Source organism: Malaclemys terrapin, chromosome 16 (genome assembly GCF_027887155.1).
Source record: "Malaclemys terrapin pileata isolate rMalTer1 chromosome 16, rMalTer1.hap1, whole genome shotgun sequence".
Taxonomy (NCBI): domain Eukaryota; kingdom Metazoa; phylum Chordata; order Testudines; family Emydidae; genus Malaclemys; species Malaclemys terrapin.
The window spans coordinates 30,465,332-30,485,719 of NC_071520.1; the positions used below are offsets into that span (position 1 = coordinate 30,465,332).

The 20,388-nt window shown below is 52.4% G+C and overlaps 1 protein-coding gene across 3 annotated transcripts in view; it reads left to right on the forward strand.

The window, feature by feature from the left end:
- The window catches only part of SGSM1 (small G protein signaling modulator 1), an 81,787-nt gene that overhangs the window by 28,166 nt on the left and 33,233 nt on the right, over positions 1–20,388 (forward strand). For all 3 annotated transcript variants that reach the window (XM_054006517.1, XM_054006519.1, XM_054006520.1), the window contains exons 4-9: positions 14,160–14,322; positions 15,741–15,893; positions 16,557–16,624; positions 17,271–17,416; positions 17,929–18,060; positions 19,871–19,995. In XM_054006517.1, coding sequence (XP_053862492.1) covers positions 14,160–14,322; positions 15,741–15,893; positions 16,557–16,624; positions 17,271–17,416; positions 17,929–18,060; positions 19,871–19,995 — 787 coding nt within the window. The remainder of the gene's footprint in view (positions 1–14,159; positions 14,323–15,740; positions 15,894–16,556; positions 16,625–17,270; positions 17,417–17,928; positions 18,061–19,870; positions 19,996–20,388) is intronic.

Here is a 20,388-nt window from a genome sequence, read left to right on the forward strand (position 1 = left end):
GGTGCAGAAAAGAAACGGTCTCTGAGATGTTGACAGCCCAGCTCTGTCTCCATGTTGGGTTGTTGCTGCATCGCAGCATAGTGCTGGCCTGAGAACTTTCCATTTTAGCTCAGTTCTTCTATGGCACCTTGTGCTAAGACCAATGAGTGTCAGTCCCAAGAAATGAATCCTTCTGTCAACAAAATTATCCCCCGGGACTATGAAATGGATTGGCGGTGTCGGAAGAGGGGAAGACACGGATGTAATTTGTCTAGTTTTAAAAACAAAACCAAAAAAGACAGGCGGACGAGGCCCTGGAGTATTTAGTGTCTTTTATTCGTTTATAAGTGGATTGAACAGAGGCCCCGTTATCTGATATTGGAATATTTTACTGTTATGGACTATTAATGTATGGAAATGAGAGCCGGAGCTTTGGGGCGAGCACCTGCTTACTGTTTATAAATGGTATGCATGGGGGTGGGAATGTTGGAACAGGGAGCATGTGTGGTGAAGATTTTAAATCCTTTTAAATCGTGTTAGTGAGACTGTATGGGAGACCTGCCTCCAGCCTCCTCTGCTGGTTCAGTTTTCGGCATCTGGTCTTCGACAAGGTTCTGTATTCAGTCTATTAATACCTGGCTTTTTCCAGGTGTAGTGACAATTTTGACATTTGGAAAACATGTACCGGAATCAGCCAGTTAAAAGAACAGTCAGGTAAAGCATGAAAAAGTGCCCTAAAGATTTTGCTTGGCTTGGGTGTGAGACATGAGCCTGGAGGTGAGTTTGCAGCAGGAATTGTGAAACAGAAATTCTAAGGGATTTTAGGAGCATCCTTACCAATGGGATTTTTTTTTTCTGCACATACCAGTAGAGCAGTGGAAGTAAGCTGCCTCGTTTTGGGTTCATTAACCCTTCCCCTTGGATGACTGCAGGTCTGTCTGTATTCTAACTGCGTGATGCAAAGCCGACCAGGCAAAATGGAGCTTGGGAGATAAAAGAATCCGGCTGGAAATTGTCATGCTGCAGGCATCCACTAATGAGCAGGGCGCCGGTCAGACCGACAGAACTAATAGCCCCTTGCAGTAGCCGGTGGCTGGGAAGCTCACTCAGCGGCGCATGCCTCCCTCCCTCTTTGCTAGCAGTTCTGGGCTGGAGAGGTTTCTTGGTGATTGCCTCAAACCAGATAACGCTGCTGATAGGTCAGAACATTTGCTGCCTTGTCTTTTCTTTGGAATGGGAGGATGGTGGTGGTGGTTCTAGCAGCAAATCAGAAATGAGCTTCAGGGATGTAAGAGGCAAAACCGGGTGTTTTTCTACTGGCTCGTCCCATTATTTATTCCTGTTTAATGGTTCTTTCTCTTGTGACTGGAGAGGGTGACCAGATAGCAAACGTGAAAAATCAGGACGGGGGTGAGAGGAAATAGGCGCCTGTACTAGACAAAGCCCTGAATATCGGGATTGTCCCTATAAAATCAGGACATCGGGTCACCCAGGACTGGAACCTCTCTCTGCTGAGAATTCAGGAATAGCTTGTGGTCTCAGGCTACAGGGACCAAAGGGCGATCCCGCCAGTATAGACGGGCAAAGAGGACGTGCCTGGAATGGAGGGTAGTGGTGTGCGTCTGCTATCCGAGCACACCCCCCCTTGCGTATAGGTGAGGCATTGCAGGGACTCTTCTCCCTGACACTCCTGTGTCCTGGCTCTGCCATGGGCTGCCACCGCTGTGGCCTAATGCTCTGGCCGGGTCAGTTGTCCAGCTGGCCGGATCCCCTCTGGAGATAACTGTAAACAAATTAAATCGTAACTCAAAATAACCACTTGGGCATTAAAGTCCCTAATATAAACACTAGTCCCTCAGAGACCCAAGGTCAGTGTTGTCGAGGTTAGGCCCCTTTCTGGGCCAGCTTCCTTGGGTTAGGGAGGGAGAGCCAGAGTCTTCCTTCCCTGCCCTGGCTTCACCCAGAACAGGCCCCAGCAGAAGCAGCCAGTCTTTACCTGCCCTGCTGGGATCTGATTGGCCTGTGCCTGCTCCCAGCCCTTCTAGGTGCTGGAGGACCAACTCTCGCTGGTTCTGCCTACAGCTGTTCATGGGGGAGACCTCTCTAGACAACCCCTGGAGGTCTGAACTCGCTGCACTTGCCCTCCAGCAGGGCACCTCCTTAGGGCGTGGTGTGCCAAGGCAGTGGGGCCTCTGGCAGGGGCAGCGAATACCTGGTGCCTGTCACAGATGGTTGGCTCCTTTAAGAGAAGCTGTTTGACAGAAGTGTAGCCCAGCCAATGGCATAGGAGGAGCACCAGCAGTATGTGGGAGTCCTGGGGGTGGAGTCAGCCTTTGAAGCCCCGCCCTCTGAGCTAATAGAAAACAGGTGCATGCTGGGAGGCAATGCTGTTCAGGCTGTCTGGGAGGCAGGTCCTGGAGCTTCTTGGGTTGTCCAGGCCATTGAGTGGTGCTGATTGCAGCCGTGGCAGGGACCCAGAAATCTGATGGACAGCGGAAAGTGCCCCTTTGGGGGAAGGGCAAACCTAGACACCAAGAGCTGAATTCAGCCCACGTGTAAGTGGGTGCAACTCAGCAAAAGCCAGTAGAGTCACACCTCTTTAAGCAGGGTGGAATCTGAACTTTGCAAACCCTTCAAACAAATGCACAAAAGCTCTGTTCCCCAAAAGCTTTGCAATATTTTGGATAAAGTCCCATCTACCCTCCGCTACCTCTTTGCCTCAGCTGTTGGCCCTGGAGAACATAAGAGCAAGAAATATAGGCTCTCTGTCCTTCCCTGAGCTAGGAGCGGAACTGCACAGTAACAACTTCCTCTAGACTCCTCTCTTTGAATCTATTTATACTCCCTTCCTGCAAGTGGTCTGTATAGAGCTGTGTTATGATAGCTGAATCTATCAGGGATCTTGTCAGATACCTCTGTTCTCAGGGGTTCCTGGTTCCGCTCTCAAACTGGCACAGAGGCCTTAGCCCTTGTCCTCTCTGTTTCTGTCAGAGTCAGTGCATAGTCCATTGGATTTGGATTATTTTGCAGGGCTCCTAATCTCTTATCCAATTGCCAGCGCTTCTGATGGCGTGTGAGATGGGATTTTCCTTCCTCCGTCTATCTGCTGGGAATGTGGAATCACCTTTTTAGAGGCATTTCTTTATTTAAAAGCAGAACTATTATTATTCTGGAAACTGGCCCCCTGTAGCATTGGCACCTGTTTGTATTGGTATTGTAGCAGCATCCTGTGGCTGCCAGGAGGTCCCGGTGCCATGTGACCGCGCCAGCGTGAACAGCCTTCTGGAAATCCTGCAGGGCAGTTCTCGGGGCCAAAGCCCACTGCACAAAGCTGGTGCTCGCTGATTGTCTGGCTTTGTGTGCTTTGGTAATGTGTATGTATCTCATCCCTGGGCAGGGAGGGGTGGGGATTTCCCCATCTCTACGCCGGCCCACTAGGTGTGCTGTGCAGAGCAGGATGTTCTGGTGCTCTCCTGTCTCGGATTCCTTGGTACAGACACAAACGCAGCGCAGCTCTTTGGGGGAAGCAGGGTTTTCCCGTCTGACTATAGCTGTGCACAGCGGTGCCGCGGGGAGTCTGTGACTGCCTTCTCCCTGCTGCCCCGTCCCTGTTCCATGCAGCATGTGTCCCTTGAAGAGAGAGCCACTAAAAGGCATTGTAACCCCCCTTAAGAAACTGCATTCTCAGCCTACTCGTGCGGCTCTTCTCCTTCATGGCTGCTTCTCTCTCTCTCTGCCGCAGGACTCCCGGAGTGGTGTCTATGGCAACACACGCCGGTGAGAGCAGGCTACCTGCTCCGCTGTGCCTAGTGCAGAGAAGCCAGCACCATATAGCAGCAACCTCTAGCCGTGGGGTCTGATCAGTATATAGGTCGCTCAGCCCACGTCTCAGGCTCCTTTGGCCTCGGCTGCAAGCTCTGCATTTCTCTCTCTCACAGTTAAACAGATTATCACCAAAACATCGTAGGCCATTCACCTGTTCCACCCTTACCTTCTGACTAACGAAACCCTGGGAATGCAGTGGGATTGTGCCTGACCACAAATGCGTCACAGAAACAGGCCTCTAAACATTCTGTGGCTTGCAAGTATCAGGGGGTAGCCGTGTTAGTCTGTATCTACAAAAACAACAAGGAGTCTGGTGGCACCTTAAAGACTAACAGATTTATTAGAGCATAAGCTTTCGTGAGTAAAAACGAAGAAGTGAGGTTTTTACTCACGAAAGCTTATGCTCTAATAAATCTGTTAGTCTTTAAGGTGCCACCAGACTCCTTGTTGTTTTTGTGGCTTGCAGTGAGTGGGAGCTTTGTTCAGCAGTGCCGTCCGGACTGGGCCGGAACTGAATTTATTGTTGGTGCTGAAAGTTGCTGGCCTATTTCCAAGTCATTGGGAGAGGCCTGCCAGCGCACTGCAGGGCCCATTCCCTCAGATGAGGGGAGGAGCCCTGAGCCACAAAATCAATTAATTACAGAAGACAAAGGATGAGAGAATAGGTAGGGTGTGAGTCATAGGGCAGAACCAGGGTTCCAGAGGAGGCCACCAAACAGGGAACCAACCCACTTGATCCCTGTAGAGATGGGTGGAGACTTCCCAGAGGGAAGCAGCTAACTCAACCAAAACTAGGGAGGGGGAAGTGCTACAGAAGAACAAGGTTCAATTAATTTGGTGGGACAAAGAAAGAATGCAAAACCAGAAAGGAAATGCAAGGACATTAAACAAAGGGCTCCAGACAGTGACGCAGGCTGAGTGGAGAACCAGATCGACAGCCCTGTAGACTGAATAGCAGATGCGGTTGGAAATTTTCTGTTGGAATAATTTTCCAATGGAAAAGCAGTTTTCACAGAATCTAAATTTTCCTTTGAGGAAAATCAAAGCAAATATTTTGTTTCAGATTGGCTTGACCCAAATTGGAATGTATGTTTTTTGTTGTTGTTGTTGAATTGACCTGAAACATTTTGTTTTGAATCAGTTCAACCAAACATTACATTGCATTTCCCTAGCAATGCATTTCCCCATAGGAGTTGTAGTTTGTATCCCTCATCTTCTATAGGCCAGGCTCCCTGGAGAACTACACTGACTCCTCTCTGACCGCTGTATGGTATATAATGGTAATCACATGATTAGGGATGCATCATGGGAGATCTGAAATGGCCTCGGAGCCTGGCCCTTAGGGCAGAATAGGGCATCAGGCTCCCAAACTACAAATTCCCATGAGGCAGCGTGCCACAATGGGAAAATGCCGTTTAACGTTCAGCTGACTCGAAATGAAGCGTCTTAAGTCATTTCAACAAACCAAAACATTTTGATATCAGGAATGATGAAACATTTTATTGGGTATGCCTGGACAAAATGTTTTTACACTTCCATATGAAAAGTCTTTTTGGAATATTTTGTTCTGCAAAAAAATTTGAAATGGCAACTTGTCAAATAAACACCTGTCAGGGATGGTCAAGATCAGTGGTCTCCAACCTTTTTACGCCCAAGATCACTTTTTGAATTTAAGGGCAACCTAGGATCTACCCCGCCCCATCCCCAAAGTCCAGCCCCACTTGCTCTCCCTCACCCTCACTCACATTCACTGGGCTGGGGTAGGGGGTTGGGGTTCAGGAGGGGGTGCAGGCTCTGGGCTGGGGCCGAGAAGTTTGCAGTGTGTGGGAGGGGGCTCTGGGCTGAGCCTGGGGCAGGGGGTTGGGGTGCAGGAGGGGTTGAAGGGTGCAAGCGCTGGGAGGGAGTTTGGTTGCAGGAGGGGACTCTGGGCTGGGGGAGAGTGGTGGGGTGCAAGAGGGGGTACAGGGTGCTGGTTCTGGGAGGGGGTCAGGGCTGGGGCAGAGTGTTGGGATGCAGGAGGGGGTATAGGGTGCTGACTCTGGGAGTGGGGTCAGGGCTGGGGCAGAGTGTTGGGGTGCAGGAGGGGGTACAGGGTGCTGGCTCTGGGAGGGGGGCCAGGGCTGGGGCAGGGGGTTGGAGTGCAGGAGGGGGTGGGGATTCTGGCTCGGGGAGGGGGCTCAGGGCTTGGGGTTGGGGTGTGACCTTCCACCAGGCAGCACTTACCTCCGGCGGCTCCTGATCGGTGGTGCAGTGTGGCTGCCACTAAGGCAGGCTCCCTACCTATCCCAGCCCCATGCTGCTCCCGGAAGGGGCCAACGTGCCCCTGTGACCCTTGGGGAAGGGCAGGGGGCACGTGGCTCTGCGCGCTGCACCTTTCTGCAAGCACCGCCCCCGCAGCTCCCATTGGCCACAGCTCCCCGTTCCCGGCCAATGGGAGCTGCGGGGGCGGTGCTTGCAGAAGGTACCGCATTCTTCTGAACACTGGCACGATTGCAAACCAACGAGAGCACTCGCTCCAGGGAAACGGGGCCAGAGGTTCGGAAGTGCTGAGCAGAACACCCTCGGCTCCAGTCAATGCTAGTGGACTCTGAGGTGGCTCGGCACCCCTGGAATCAAACCCAGAGTGTCTGGGGAGACCAGGTTCTATCTGAAGACCAGCTCCAGTGCAGCCTAATCTTGCCAGGAAAGCAAAGCTCGTCCAGGGAGCTGCCAGGCCCTCAGCCATGTAGCCACTTCTAATGTCTCCTTCATGGGAGAAAGGCCAGGCGGAATTTGACACCCCTGGGTCAGGATTGAGGTCTTTAGCCAAAGCTGTTGGGACAAGGATGTGTGGCTGGAACAGCATCAGGGCAGGGGTTGCAGGAGGTCATTACCAAGGTGCATTTGCGGAGCTGTATGCAGGGAGCCAGGAAAGGAGTAACAGGCGGTGCTGCGGGTCAGGGCTGAGGTCCATTGGGACAGATTTTGCTATCTATAGAAACAAAAAAAAGAGGCAACGGCCTAGCCTCCATCTCTAGCTTCTGAAAGCAGCTGGGGTCTGTTTGTTCCCCTTCTCCCACTCTCCAGGATGCAAGGCAGGTGGGTCGTTCCAGTCCATTGTTAGCAGAGAGGGGCTCTGAAAGAGCAGAACTTCCACTCGCTGCTTTTCGGGACAGTGCGAGGCGTCACGGCCAGGAACTATTTATAACCTTCTGTGCCACAGAGCTGAGGCATCCAGGCAAGGAGACGGGCTCGTTGGCTACCTTAATGATGCCGCCGGGTTTGCCAGTGGCTTCAGGGTATTCACAGCATATCATCCGTCTGTTGTTGCCATTTCAATTTCAATTCTGCGCGGTTCCCCGAGTGCTGTGGTAGGAGGCGGCTTTATAAAGAACGCCGTCTTCATAATCAGCAAAATGCCTTTCATGTGGCGCTGCCCTTTTTCCTCTGCAGGACTCTCAGACTTGGCCCTCGTGATCGGAGCCCTCCCATTCCTTCTCTTACTTAAACCCCCATTAATGAAGCTCTGGGTGACAGAAAAGGGCAGCTGATCCCAGCAGCACAGTTTTACCAGTTATGGAGCTGCAAGGTTTGGGGAAGATAAATCTATGTTGACACCTGTCAAGTCCCACGCTTCCTTCAAAAGCTAAAATGAGTCCTGGTTCCTAATGGCTGACTAGTGTGTAAATCGTTCTTGTGGTCAGATTCCATGTTTAGTAGGAAGACATTAAAATTGCTCAGCTGTTCAGAGTAAATGTAAATATCCCAGGCCAGATTCCCACCTGGTGTAACTCCCTCGTAACATTTCACCAGGAATAAAAACTAGCCCAATATTTGAGCATTTATGGGCAAAACATGAATATTGTGTGTGTGTGTGTGTTTTGCTGCAGATTATATTCTGGGGGTGGATGGAGATTGTAGTTTATAATATACTTTTGCATGTATTTATCACAAAACTTCATTTGGAGTGTGCGTGTGCGCATGTGTGTGAGAGAGAGAGAGATGTAAGGAGAGTTATTTTCAGCTGTTTAGATGAATACAGTAACACCAATCCCAAGCATTCAAAAATCATGAGTCAGCCCAAAACATCACAACACTTATCAAAAATGTTTTGTTTTGTTAGTTCTGGTTTTTGAATCTTTCAAGTGCACTCAGGTCACATTTTCAAGCTTTCCTTCATACCCATAAGGGTAAAACCTTTTCCCCCCAATGAAAGCAGAGATTCTCACACCATTTTGTGATTCCAGGAGCTGGGGCTTCATGAAAAACAGCAAATACTGCAGGATTTGCAATGAAATTATGAGCGTCGGCAGCAGTGATATTAAGAGTGGGAAGGTGTTTTGTTCTTTAAAATCCTTGTCTTCAGTGAAGCCTGTTCCCTGTCAAGGGGAAAAGGAGCCCGTTTCAGTGACAAGGACTCTGCTCACCCATAGTAATGGCTCCTGTTTGACCATGTTCCCAGCCTGCTGGACTTGCAGAACTGGTGATGCCAGAGAGAGTTTCTCTTGTGAGGGATGTGGGGGCTGGTTAGTGGGGCCATTGGAACAGCCATGAGGAGAAGGGTCCTGAGCAACCCCAAAACTTTGCATCCCTCTTGTGCAAGCTGAGGGTGGGCCACTCCAGAAGGGTTCAGCACAGGCCAGAGGTGTAAGCGCTGTGCGCTGGAAACGATTTGCAGTGCGCGGATACAGAGCATGTTGTTGGTCCCTGGGATGGGGCAGGGCAAGGGGCAGAACCACAGTTACTCCTGCCTGGCCCTTGGCGAGTGATTAACTGCCTCTTGGCCAGAGGAGGCGGAGCTAGGCCTTATAAATAGACCAAGGGAGCTCAGTTGGGGAGGCCGTGGTGAGACAGGTCTCTCTGGCAGAGAGAAGCCCTGGGCTGTGGTTTAACAGGCAGGATACAACCGGGGAAGCACACTACAGGGGCAGGGTAGGCTCCTGGAGGGAAGCCCTGAGGTGGGGCCAACCAGGGAGCTGTGGTGAAGCATGAGTGGGGCAGAAACCGTATTTGTTTGAAGCCATGTTTGGCCTGGGTTGTGCTACCCCGGAAGGGGTTCGGACTTCTCTGTGACTTGGCTGGGGAGCTGGGCCACAAAACAGCCAGGGAAGGAATCGGGAGGAGAACAGGCTGAGAGAGGCTGTTGCGCGTTCGAGGGAGAACATGGGACGGGGCACCTGAGATGGTCCCTTGCAATGCTGCGTCCAGGCACGAGAGGGCTCCCTAGAGAGGAGGAGTGGATGTGTGCCTACAGTCCCACAGGACCCAGGTACATTGCGGGCATGTCCGTGAGCTCCCTCTATTGGCATGTTACCTATTAACAAACTATTTACACATACACAGACCTCCCCACCCCACCCCGACAGATCTCTTCTATATAAAAGCACCCCGTACTATGAGGAGGTGGAAATCACTCCCAGCTGCCTTCCCGGTGGCACGCCTGCCAGGTTTGTCTGTAATTCTCCTTGGTGAGAGAGCGTCCACTGCTCTGTTCCTGCCAAGCGGACGCACCATTGCCCCACATCTGATCGGTGCCTGTTCCCATGAGCCCTTGACATCAGGTGTCAAGCTCGGCCCCGCTAAGGAGCTGACTGGCGGCGTGACTGATTGGCCGACGAGTGACTTGCCAAAGCTGGAAGCACTAGAGAGCCGATGTAGCTAATTTGCTCTCTGCAGCACTTCGCGTGCCCCGCTGGTCGTGGTGAGCGGTGGAGCGCAGCCCGGCTGGCATCTGAAAGGGAAGCTACTCTGCTTCAGAGAGCAAGGAGAGAATAAGTGAAAGAAGTGCTGGCGAATGCTGGGAGCCCTCGATGGCGTGTGAGGAGCACCGGAGGCCGGATGCTGGGGGACCCGTGCAGAGAGCACTGGGTGACTGCGCGCTGCCGGTCTCAAGGAGTCGAATTTCTGTCCCCATTGGTGGGGTAACGAAGGGAGCGGAGCCAGATCCCCTCTTTGCGAGGGGCAGTCTCATCCCGCAGAGACGCATGCGTCCACAAGGGCTAACTTATCCTCTTGGTTTCAGCTGGGATGGGGGTTTGCCCTGAGTTTCCAAGGGGCTGTTACGATGATCGGAGACGCCCCCCTCTGCAGTTCCAGTCATTGTCTTCGGAGCACGTGTGACTCAAATGCTAGTCTGGTCGCTTTCAAGCTGTGCGTCCCGGCGGGGGCTTCCAATGGTGCCTGTAGCTGGAGTTCCATATAAAGGTGTCCGGATGCGTGTGTGTGATACAGGCAGTCAGTGGAGTGTAGGCTTCTGGCACGTACAATTATGAAACATTGGCCAGAAGTTTGCAAGACCAATAACACCGTAGTGCACTGCAAGTGACTTCCGGAGGACCCAGCTCTGAACAGTGCAAAGGGGCCAGGAGCTCAGCTCCCATCGGCTGCTTTGAAACTCCCAGCCCCAGCAGCCTGATCCGTTTGGTCTGCGCTTACTTAGCACTGCCAAGGGGATTTGTCCAGGGCTCCAGCCTGTCGCATGAAGTCACTGGTAGCAGTTACCTGCATCTCTGTGGCTCACTGGCAGGTCACTCAGGACCTGCATAGAGCTGCAGGGTGCTCTGAGCCAGGTGCAAGCAGCTTCCTCTTTGACCAGGTGCGTGGATTTGCCTGATCATGTTCAGTGAAGTGCCTCGGAGACATCGTCCCAGTTCTGGGATCTCCTTCCTGCCTCGGGGCCCTGTGCCATGTGTCCTGAAGCATGTCGTATGGTGCACTCTGATCTCCCTTTGCCAGGCCCTTGCCCCCTCCCTCACAGCTGTGTCACCTGCCGGGAGTGAGCCAATAGAGACACACCAAACTGAACCATAACAGGCACTTGCTTAATCTGAATAGCCGCAGGATCTTCGTACAGCCTGTAACAGGGCTGGGGCAGGCGTGGGGCCAGCCAACCTCAGTTCCTAAGGAGGCCCACCTGCGTTTGGACTGCCCGACTCCCCTAGAAAGGGCAGCAGGAAGCGGCGGGGGTTAGTGGGGGATGGATAGCTCTCGGGGAGGAGGGGGGGAGTGTATAGCCGGGCTGGAAGACGTTTGTATTAATTTGTGAACTTCACGTGAATAAAATCAGACCCGCAGGAGGGCTGTAGTCACTGCACTCTTGAAAGCCGGTGTGGAGTTTATTTAAAAAGACCCTTGAAGGGGGAACTGAGGCAAGGGTCCACTTGCAGGCCTACCTGAGGCCACAAGGGGTGTGGGCTTTTTGCAGAGGTTTTTTTCTCTTCCCTGTTGTGTGAAGTGCCAGCTGGGCACAGGAAAATGAAACAGGACTAAAACAATGAAGACAGGTGGTGGACACGGCACTGCAGGGCCAGTTGTGGGTAACTGTCCTGCATGTAGTGAGCCGCCCGGCATCTGCAGATGAATGCCAGGGAAACTGGCAGGGTTTTACAGCCTCCTAGATCGTCTAGATCCCAAAGCCAATAACACAAGCCGGTCTTATTTTGAAGCAATTACCCTGCAGTCAAACTGCAGCTTGTCCTTAGGGTCTGTCCACACTGCCATAAAACACCCGGAGCAGCTGGCTTGGGCTGCAGGACTATCCAGTTGCAGTGTAGACATTCCTGCTCGATCTGGAGCCTGGGCTCTGGGACTCGCGAGGGGGAGGGTCCCAGAGCCCAGGCTCCAGCCCCAGCCCAAATGGCTACAGTGCAGTTTTCTAGCCCCACAGCCCGAGCCCCGTGAGCCTGAGACAGCTGGTGCAGGCCAGCTGTGGGTGTTTGAGTGCGGTGTACCCTTGGGGTCAGCCAGGGGGATCCCTCCCAGCTCAGTCTGTGCTGTCTGCACTTGAGGAGAATTCATACGGTGCGTTACTGAAATATCTGAAATCCAGCTAGCTGCTCTGAGTGGATCTCTCGAGTGAACGGGCCTAGGCCGGTCTCCTGTCTGGTGCTTTTATCTGTTCAGTCAGATCAGGACTGACAGTACATCACACACCCGCACAGCTGAAAACTCCCTGCTTACGCCGTGTGGTGAGCTCAGATGCAGTGCTAAGCAAGGCTGAAATAACGTGACGCCTCCTTTCACGGCCTTGGGAGCCACCTGGGAGCTGATGATGACAAGGTGAAACGCCTTGCGTGTCTCCGTAGACTTGCTCAGCCATTCAAAAAAACCCACCACTTTTACAAACACAAGAAGCACACAGTGCGTCTGCTTAGCTGGTGCAGAATATCCCTAGTGCGGCTGGTCTGTCATGTGTCCTTCTGGAGAGAAGGAACGGTGTGTGTCTGCCAGAAAGCTTGTCCCATCCGCACCCCGATCACTAGCTTGTAGAATGGTGGCGTTGTGTAATTTTCCAGCAGTCTGATCAGCCTACTGAGTAAGTTTTTTGTTTGACATCAGCCATCTCTCCTGATTCCCCCATCCCCAGAGGCTCAAACAGGTAAATTGCCAGTGAAATCAGTGTCCAGGTGCATTGTTCTCTGAGGAGTCGCTGTGGATTAATTTGCCCCTTTGCCAGGGGTCAGCGTGAGGGCTGTGAACCATTTCATGGGGTGCCCTCCATCACTTGGGATGCTGCAGGAACCGGCAGATTCTCCTTAGCTCTCTCTGGGGGCTTTGTTTGGTGTGTAACATCCACTTCCAGCACGTATTACGTGGAATCGGCCTGGAGAAGTTAGGGCGGTGCACCAGCTGCTGCAATACAAGTCACTAGTTGCCTTGGTAAAGTGAGTCACTAAAGCTGGGGAGAAGGCCACTTCATTCCAATTGAATTAATAACCCAATCTGGCCTTACTGGGGGTCCACGTATTTAGAGTCTCTCCTACCTGTAAACTATAGGAACCAACTTAGCTCAGAGAACTGTGATTTGTATTTAGAAAACTGCCCAATTTGCTGTATTACTGTGGAAATCCTTCAGTTTCCGTGTGCCTCTTGCTCATATTGTAACACACCTATAAACGCCGAGGACTTAACGAATTGTCCGTGAGAGCTGGCCACATGGGTAACTGGAGAGCCGGAAGCAATCCCCCCCCCCCGTTGAACATACAGAAACGCTCTGCCTGCTTGCAGGGAACCCAGCCTGCTGCTAGTAATGCAGCACTGAACGGGCTTGTGTATTGTCCAGTGGGTTGGCTGCACTTTTCATCTGTTGACCCTGTCACGGTGCCTGAGGTAACTGCACCGTTGACCACTTTGTGACCTCCTAGGGGCACCCCACTCTAGCCGCCACCTTTCTCAGGGTGGGCCCCTGATCCATCCTGGCAGACCAGGGATTTAAGCTTCAATTTCCTCCTGCCACTCCCTGATCACCTTAGCAAGCCTGAGCTTAGTTCAGCACCTGGCTCTGTTCTCTCTCCGGGGCGATGCCAGGGTGCGCCGGTGACCCGCCAGCCTTCGGAAAGCGAGGTGTTTGTTTAGAACAAAAGCCTACCTTGGAAACCAGACACAGCTTGTATGAACGCCTGTCTTACCTGGGGTGATCCATCTTCCTCATGAACACATTGGCAGGTTCCAGAGTCCTTCACACCCTCTGGTCAGTGTCATGTCAGTTCCTGGATCCAGCCAGAGAGAGCTCCCGGCTGCCACTTGCTACACTTCTCAGTTCTTTGTCTGCTCCCCACTGGACCCCTGTCAAAACCAGCCAGTGCCCCCAAGGGCTGGTACTTCTGCAGCCTTGTTACTGCCCCCTCCCCATGATTCACTTTCTAGTAGCTGGTTCATGCTTCAGTTGACTTCCCCTCATTGCTGCATTGCGAGTCTTGTTTCAAGAAAAATTAACCCCCTCCCTCTCAAGGGGTAACAATACAAGGTGAGAGGGGAAACCAAGTCACCCCTATTTTTCATAAAAATATATCAGAAATTTCCCAGTTCTCCACAGCTGTTGGCCTATAATTAAGGCTACATTTTAGTCATGGTTTTTTTAGTAAAAGTTATGGACATGTGCTGGCCGCCACTTCCCGCCGCCCTCATTGGCCTGGAGCGGCGAACGGCGGCCAGTGGGAGCTGCGATCGGCCGAACCTGCAGACACGGCAGGTAAACAAACCGGCCCAGCCCGCCAGGGGCTTTCCCTGAACAAGCGGCGCACCGGCTTTGAGAACCACTGGTCTAATCCACCTCCTGGCACTGAGGCAGGAAGTCTGCACGTTCTCACTTCAGCACAAGTCCCATACGTTCTCTTTAAATGGGTGTGTTTGCAGGCATAGCCACCAGATTGTCCCTGCTGCTGTGCCAGACGTGCATGTCTTTGGATCTTTCCTTTGTTTAGGCGGCACAGAATGTGAGAGTCGGATTCATTTTCAGGGAAGGTTTCCGCCTGTAAGGCGAGACCACGGATGCTGCAGGAAACATCCGAGGCAACAAGTTACGGGCCAGTTATTTTCCTGGGGAGGCAGTTTGGGGGGCTTTCGATAGGCTGGGTAACCCTCTGGCTTTGTTGCAGCTGCCGTGGAAGCCTGCGTCCTGCACAGCCTGAAGCGGAGAGCAGCTGGGTTCTTGCGCAGTAACAAGATCGCAGCCCTGTTCATGAAGGTGGGCAAGAGCTTCCCTCCGGCAGAAGATCTTTCTAGAAAGGTCCAAGATCTGGAACAGCTCATCGAGAACACGTAAGGCTTTTGCCATTGCCTCAGCGCCTTGGGTGCTGCCTGGTTGCACCTGTGCTGGGTGGAGACTTGGGCCACGATATTCAAACCTGGGGGCCCAAAGTTAGCCACCAACATCTCTGCTTTGGCATCTTCACAAGAGCCCGGTTTTCAGAGGTGCTGAGGCCAGTGGGGGTTGGAGGTGCAGGGCACCTCTGACAGTCAGGTCACTGAGTCAGATGCCTAACGGGAGGTCCTCGCGTTTGAGAATCCTGGCCCTGGTGGAGGAGCTGGGGACCAGGCTGGAGGTACAGTGCCCGGGCTGTAAAGAGGCCATCTGCTTTCTGGAGCCTCAGTGGCGACAAAAACCAGAAACATTCCCCAGAAGCTGGTCATGAAGGATTTACAAAGATTGTGTTCAAAGCACTTAGGCCCAAATCCCAGAGCCTCTCAATGAGACGTAGGCCCCAAAGTGTCAGAGTCGCCTTCAAAAATGGAGCTTGGAGACCTGTGGCGTGTGGGTGCTCGACTGGACTTGCTTACGTGCAGGCTTGGCACAGTTTGATTTGTATTTATTTTATTATTTCAGTGGATAATAGCAATGTTATTTTAAAGCATTTTTCTATTCTTATCGATTTACATTTTCCTGGTTGTGGGAAGTTGGTGGGGGGAATAGACAATAATCATTTAATGATCATATACATTAAGATTCGTAAAGTTAAAGCTTTATAACCATTGAAACACAAATGTCAACATCACATTGCAAAGTTAATAGCCACAGTCAGAAGACAGGATACTAGGCTAGATGGACCATTGGTCTGACCTGGCATGACCTGGGATGGCCGTACTTATGTTCTTAAATCAAACTCTAAGAAGTTCTCAAACAGCATTTTTCTTTCTTTGCCTCTCCGTAAATGTTGCTGATTACTGATGGAAATAGTTTTTCATTGGTTTGTGTGTACAGTGAAATTGATGTTTGCCGACACGGACCGATACAAATCGAAACCTTCCAAGCCTGTTCAGTGCTTTGCTGAATCAGGGCCTAAGTCAGCAGCTGTTCTTGGGGTGCCCATGCATTGTGTCTCAGTTCCATTTCTTTATAACTGGTCATTTAATTTAACAAGGTCACGTCTAAAAACTCTGACCCAGGCTCCCTGGAAAGGAGGAGCGAGAAGAGCACAAGGACCAGCTGCAGGGATCTGTCACCAAGTGATGGTCCCTAGCACAGGTGGACTTTCCCATGGGCTTTCCCCACCAGGCAGCCAACACCGGGCAGCCAACCTGCCAGGTGTTAGCTGCCCATGGGGGCGGGGCGGGGCGGGGCAGGTGGGCCAGCCCTGCACTAGTGGTGGAGCAGGGAGCCCATTGCCCCATGGCTCAGCACGCTGCTCTGGTTTGGAAGGGAAGTCTGCAATGCTGTATTCTGCCTTGTGTCTCTGAAGACGAAACCAGGTACAAGGCGTCCAGGAGAACGTGCGCAAAGTGCAGAAGCTGCCGAACCTGTCTCCCCAGGCCATCAAGCACCTCTGGATCCGCACAGCCCTCTTCGAAAAGGTCCTGGATAAAATCGTGCATTACCTGGTAGAAAACAGCAGGTGAGTGCTGGTGTGGGCCAGCTGTTTCCTTTTAGCTGCTCCTCAGCCGTGCCCGCTGTAAAGCCAACGTCCCTGGGCTGAGCTGGGCTGGGCGGGGCTGGCAGTATTGCTGGCTTCACTTTCCTGTGCCTCGCTGATCAGAAGGCACCATAGGACCAGCACAAAGCAATATTTTTTTTCTCTCTTTCAGCTCAGCCATGGCCCAGGATCGGCAATTCAGACCCTGTTCTTAATGGGGTAGTCAAGGGTTGTGACTCAGTGACCTCCCCCACACACTTGCTGAAATAGAGGGGTTTAGTACTAGGCCAACAGGATTCATTTAGTCTTTAAGTCCTGCTGTCAGCGAGAGAACGCCAGGGGCCAGGCTCTGCCTGGGCATCGCCCACCCTAGAGACCCTGAGCATTGGGGCTCCTAATGTTTTAGTTTGGGCCAGGCAGAGGGCGGGTACGGATTGTGTCAGATGGAGATGGAGGCTGGAGGAGGGTTGCCTAACTCTGGAGGGGGAGAACGACTTGCTGTCCTTTCTCATCAGCAATAGCGGATGCACAAAGATGCAGGCAGCACACAGAGGAGCAGAAAGAATAGGGCAATTTATGGCTAAAACAGCCCTGTCTGTCTTTAGAACATATGCCAGCAACATGGTTTTTTTTCTTTGCTTCTAGTAAATACTATGAGAAAGAAGCTCTCCTGATGGATCCCGTAGATGGACCAATTCTTGCTTCCTTATTGGGTAACTTTATCTTTTAACCTACTCTCAGAGCTGACTTTGCAGGCAGACACCCCCCTCTCCCCCTCTTGCCTACTCGCAATACCATCTTTTCATGAGAACTCGACAGACTTTTAATGGGTCTTGCCGCAGCTGGGGTGGGCAGATGGAATTACGTGAGTACATTTAAAAAGAACTCTTACCATACTCGAAATAATTGCCGACTGGCCACCAATGGCATATGCTGGATAGCTGCTGCCATTGGTTCTCTTAGCTATTGAAATGTTGATCATTAATATATCTTCCATGTGCCCAAGTACCATTTTCAAATGAAGACTTGGAAGGAATGCTGTAACCTAAGCACGGCTTCCCACGCTCAGAGCTGTGGATTTATTCTTGGGGTTACACACATTATACGAGATAGTATCCTGTACAGCTGGTTAGTCACCTTATAACCCAGCCTGAGCAACAGCCAGAACACCGCTGCACGGCCCCTGGAGCAGGCCAGGAATTGAGCTGTGTCTCTTGGAGTCACATTCGGGTTCCTGGGATGCACCGTCTCTGTTCCCAAAATGTCGGAGTTGAGGCGTTCACTGTGAGGATCCAAGAGGGAGAATGTTGCCCGATGATTCTGCCCTTTGCTTGGTCTTTAAATCTCCCCCCTGTGCAGTGGGGCCTTGCGCCCTGGAGTACACCAAGATGAAGACGGCGGATCACTTCTGGACTGACCCCTCCGCCGACGAACTCGTTCAGAGGCATCGCATTCACAGCTCACACTGTCGCCAGGACTCTCCCACTAAGCGCCCTGCTCTCTGTGTGAGTGTTGGCGGTCAGCTGGGGTGGATTGCGTCTCACTTGGCTCCCGTTGTGGTGAGGGGGGAGAGACGGGTAGTGAAGCTTCTTTAGTTGGCTTGCGAAGTGCACTGAGCTCTGCAAATGAGAGAGGCTGGAGAAGTGTAAATTAATCATTGCAACAACAGGCTCCTTCCAGCAGGATCCAAAACGCAGCCCATGGAGGCTACTGGCTGCTTGGAGCAAGATGGAGCACTGCGTTCGGAGATCTCTCGGGGGGCAACTCCAAATTAAAAATGAAGGCAGCTGCAGTCTGCTGCATTTCATGCAAATGAATTGCAGCCCTGGGCATACCATGGGTTCAGGGCTGACCTTGGCTAGTGTCAGACTGGTGACCTAGAGGGCGAAAAAGACAAAGAAAAGAGAGTGACCCTTCTTGCTGTGGTGGGCCTGAAGCCCTTCTGCATGCTGGGCTCTCCTGGGGCAGGAGGCGGTGAAATCAGCTCACAGAGCTGTCCTGTGCCGGTCCCTTCTAGATTCAGAAAAGGCATTCGAGTGGCAGCATGGACGACCGGCCGTCACTGTCTGCCAGAGACTATGTGGAGTCTTTGCATCAGAATTCCAGAGCCACGCTACTCTACGGCAAAAACAACGTCCTGGTGCAGCCGGTAAGTAGCCTGTGTGCGAGGAAAGGTTGAAGCAGGTGAAACGTGGGACACGGCTGCTTTAACGCCAAGTTGCTCTCCTGGTTGTACTGGCTAGTGGGTGTCACCCCCGTCTTTGCTAGCTGGAACATCAGACCTGCTGAAGAGAGAGAGAGAGAGAGAGTGTGTGTGTGTGTTGCCACATTGAGGCAGGCATCCCAGAAGGGGCATAACCCTTGTACTGCTACAGCTAGTGGATAAAGGAATTCAAGACCTTTCTGTGACACAAATCTGTACTTAAAAACACTGCTCTGTTCTTTTTATCCAGCCCGGCCCCAGGCTGGGAGAAAGGGTGACAGACAAGTGCATAATTTGGGAACTGAAATAGCTGAGCTCCATTTCTCAAAGCTAAGGAGATGGGGATCCTCCTGCTAGAAGCGGGGGGACTTCTGCTTTCCTTTGACTAGAAACTGGTCCCCTTTTTCTTTGCCCAGAGGCACGCAGGCCCGACGAGCTGTCTCCATTCCTTCCCCAGCACTGTGGTCGGTGCGTGTCCTTGCACAGCAGATTGGCTACGCATGGGGGACACGGGGGGTGCTGCAGTGGAGCAATCCAGTGGCTGCAGCTGGAGCCCGGAGTTCACACTGCACAGCTGACAGCCTATAGCGAAAGTGGGGGGTTGGGCTAGAAGAGGCATGGCAAGCCCAGGGTGAGAGGTGACTGTGGGGGACCCGCTTGGATAAGTTGGGCCCTTTCCTGGTGCAAGCCCTACAACTTTGCAGAGCTGGGTAGCGTGTCTCTGCCATCCTTCCTCAACCTGCGTTCCTGTGGGGGAGCTCCGCTTTTGCACTGGGCCCCACAGCTCGGAGCCGGATGCAGGCAGAGAGGGCTGTGTTGAGAACGGCTCCCAAGGGAAGGAGAAGATAAACCCTGAGCTGCGTGACTAGAGATCAGGCTTTTGCCAGGCTAGCTTGAGGAACGTTCACTGCTAACTTCTGAAGGCCTGTCACGGAGCATTAATGGTGAGAGCCAGGAGAGGAGAGAGGTCACGGTCTGCCCGTCCTTTTGTCCTGAGCCCAGCAAACAGAGCCAAGCGTCGGGTCCATCTGTTAATGAGACTGACGCTCCTCCAGTGGCGCCACCAGAGCATGGTAATGAAGGGAGTGCCCCTTTCTAGGGGGTACGGTGCTTGTGAGTCTGTGACCCAGCTCTGCGGGGATGGTCTCGGAGGTGGGAGCCGCAGTTCTGATTTTTTCGCCTTATGTTCTGCAGCGCTGACCCTGTGGAGTTTGGGCCCTGCCCTTCCACGCCATCCTAACCCCTTGGAGGATCAAAGTCGTGGCTTCCGGGAGCAGGGATTTTAGTGCGCATGCTTGGGTCTGGACTGCTAAGCCCTAGATCTGGGGGAGGGAACTAGGGCAGGATGTGGGGCTCACTTCTTTAGCACAAAAGTCCCCTCCAGCTCGTCAGTCTGCCTTTCTGGCCATTTTTGGCTGTAAGGGGAGTGAGATAAAACTGCTTCACTGGAGCTGTGACAGTTTTCCCCAACTGAGGCTCTGCCCCCAGCCCTCCGACCAGCCCAGGTTTGCGGTGATGTTTCATGCGAGCAGATCAGTACTGCATGAACAGTTTTACGTCCCCCTTCCTGGTGCTTGGATCAGGAAGTGCGCACGGTCCTGGGTGCTGGACAGAGCTGTGCCAGGGTGCGTGGTCGGTCAAGCAGTACTTTCAGCAGACTGGAGCCACGCTGATCCCAAGAGCCAGGCCTTTGCAGTGTCGTCCGTGCTGTTTTTGCGGGCCAGTAATGTAATTTGTCTCTGTTCTCTTTGTAAAGAGAGACGACATGGAGGCGATCCCGGGGTACTTGTCCCTTCATCAGACTGCAGACATCATGACGTTGAAATGGACCCCCAACCAGCTAATGAACGGTTCTGTGGGAGATCTGGACTACGAGAAAAGGTGATTCGCTCTATATGCACGAGCCTGTTGGCCAGAGAACAAGAGGAAAATGAACCATTCAAGGCAAAAACATTATGTTAGGTGCTTCTAAAAGGCCTGATGGAACAACTGTTGCGGTCAGTGGGGATCCTTCCACAGAGCTCCGTGGGCTTTGGAGCAGGTCCCAGACGTTTAGCTGACGTCTGAATTCACTCTTGCTTTCTGAGAGGTATAATGTAAACAGGGAAAAGCCCTCATCTGAACCTCCTGGGGAATCCAGTTCAGTGCTTTGGGTGAGTGCCAGTTTTTACCCAGCCTGTTCAGGAAATGCTCACCTGAGCAGAACAGAGCAATTATGCAGGAGTTGAAAACAATAACAGAGAGAGCAATTGGCCTTCGGGGGCAGAGAGCAGG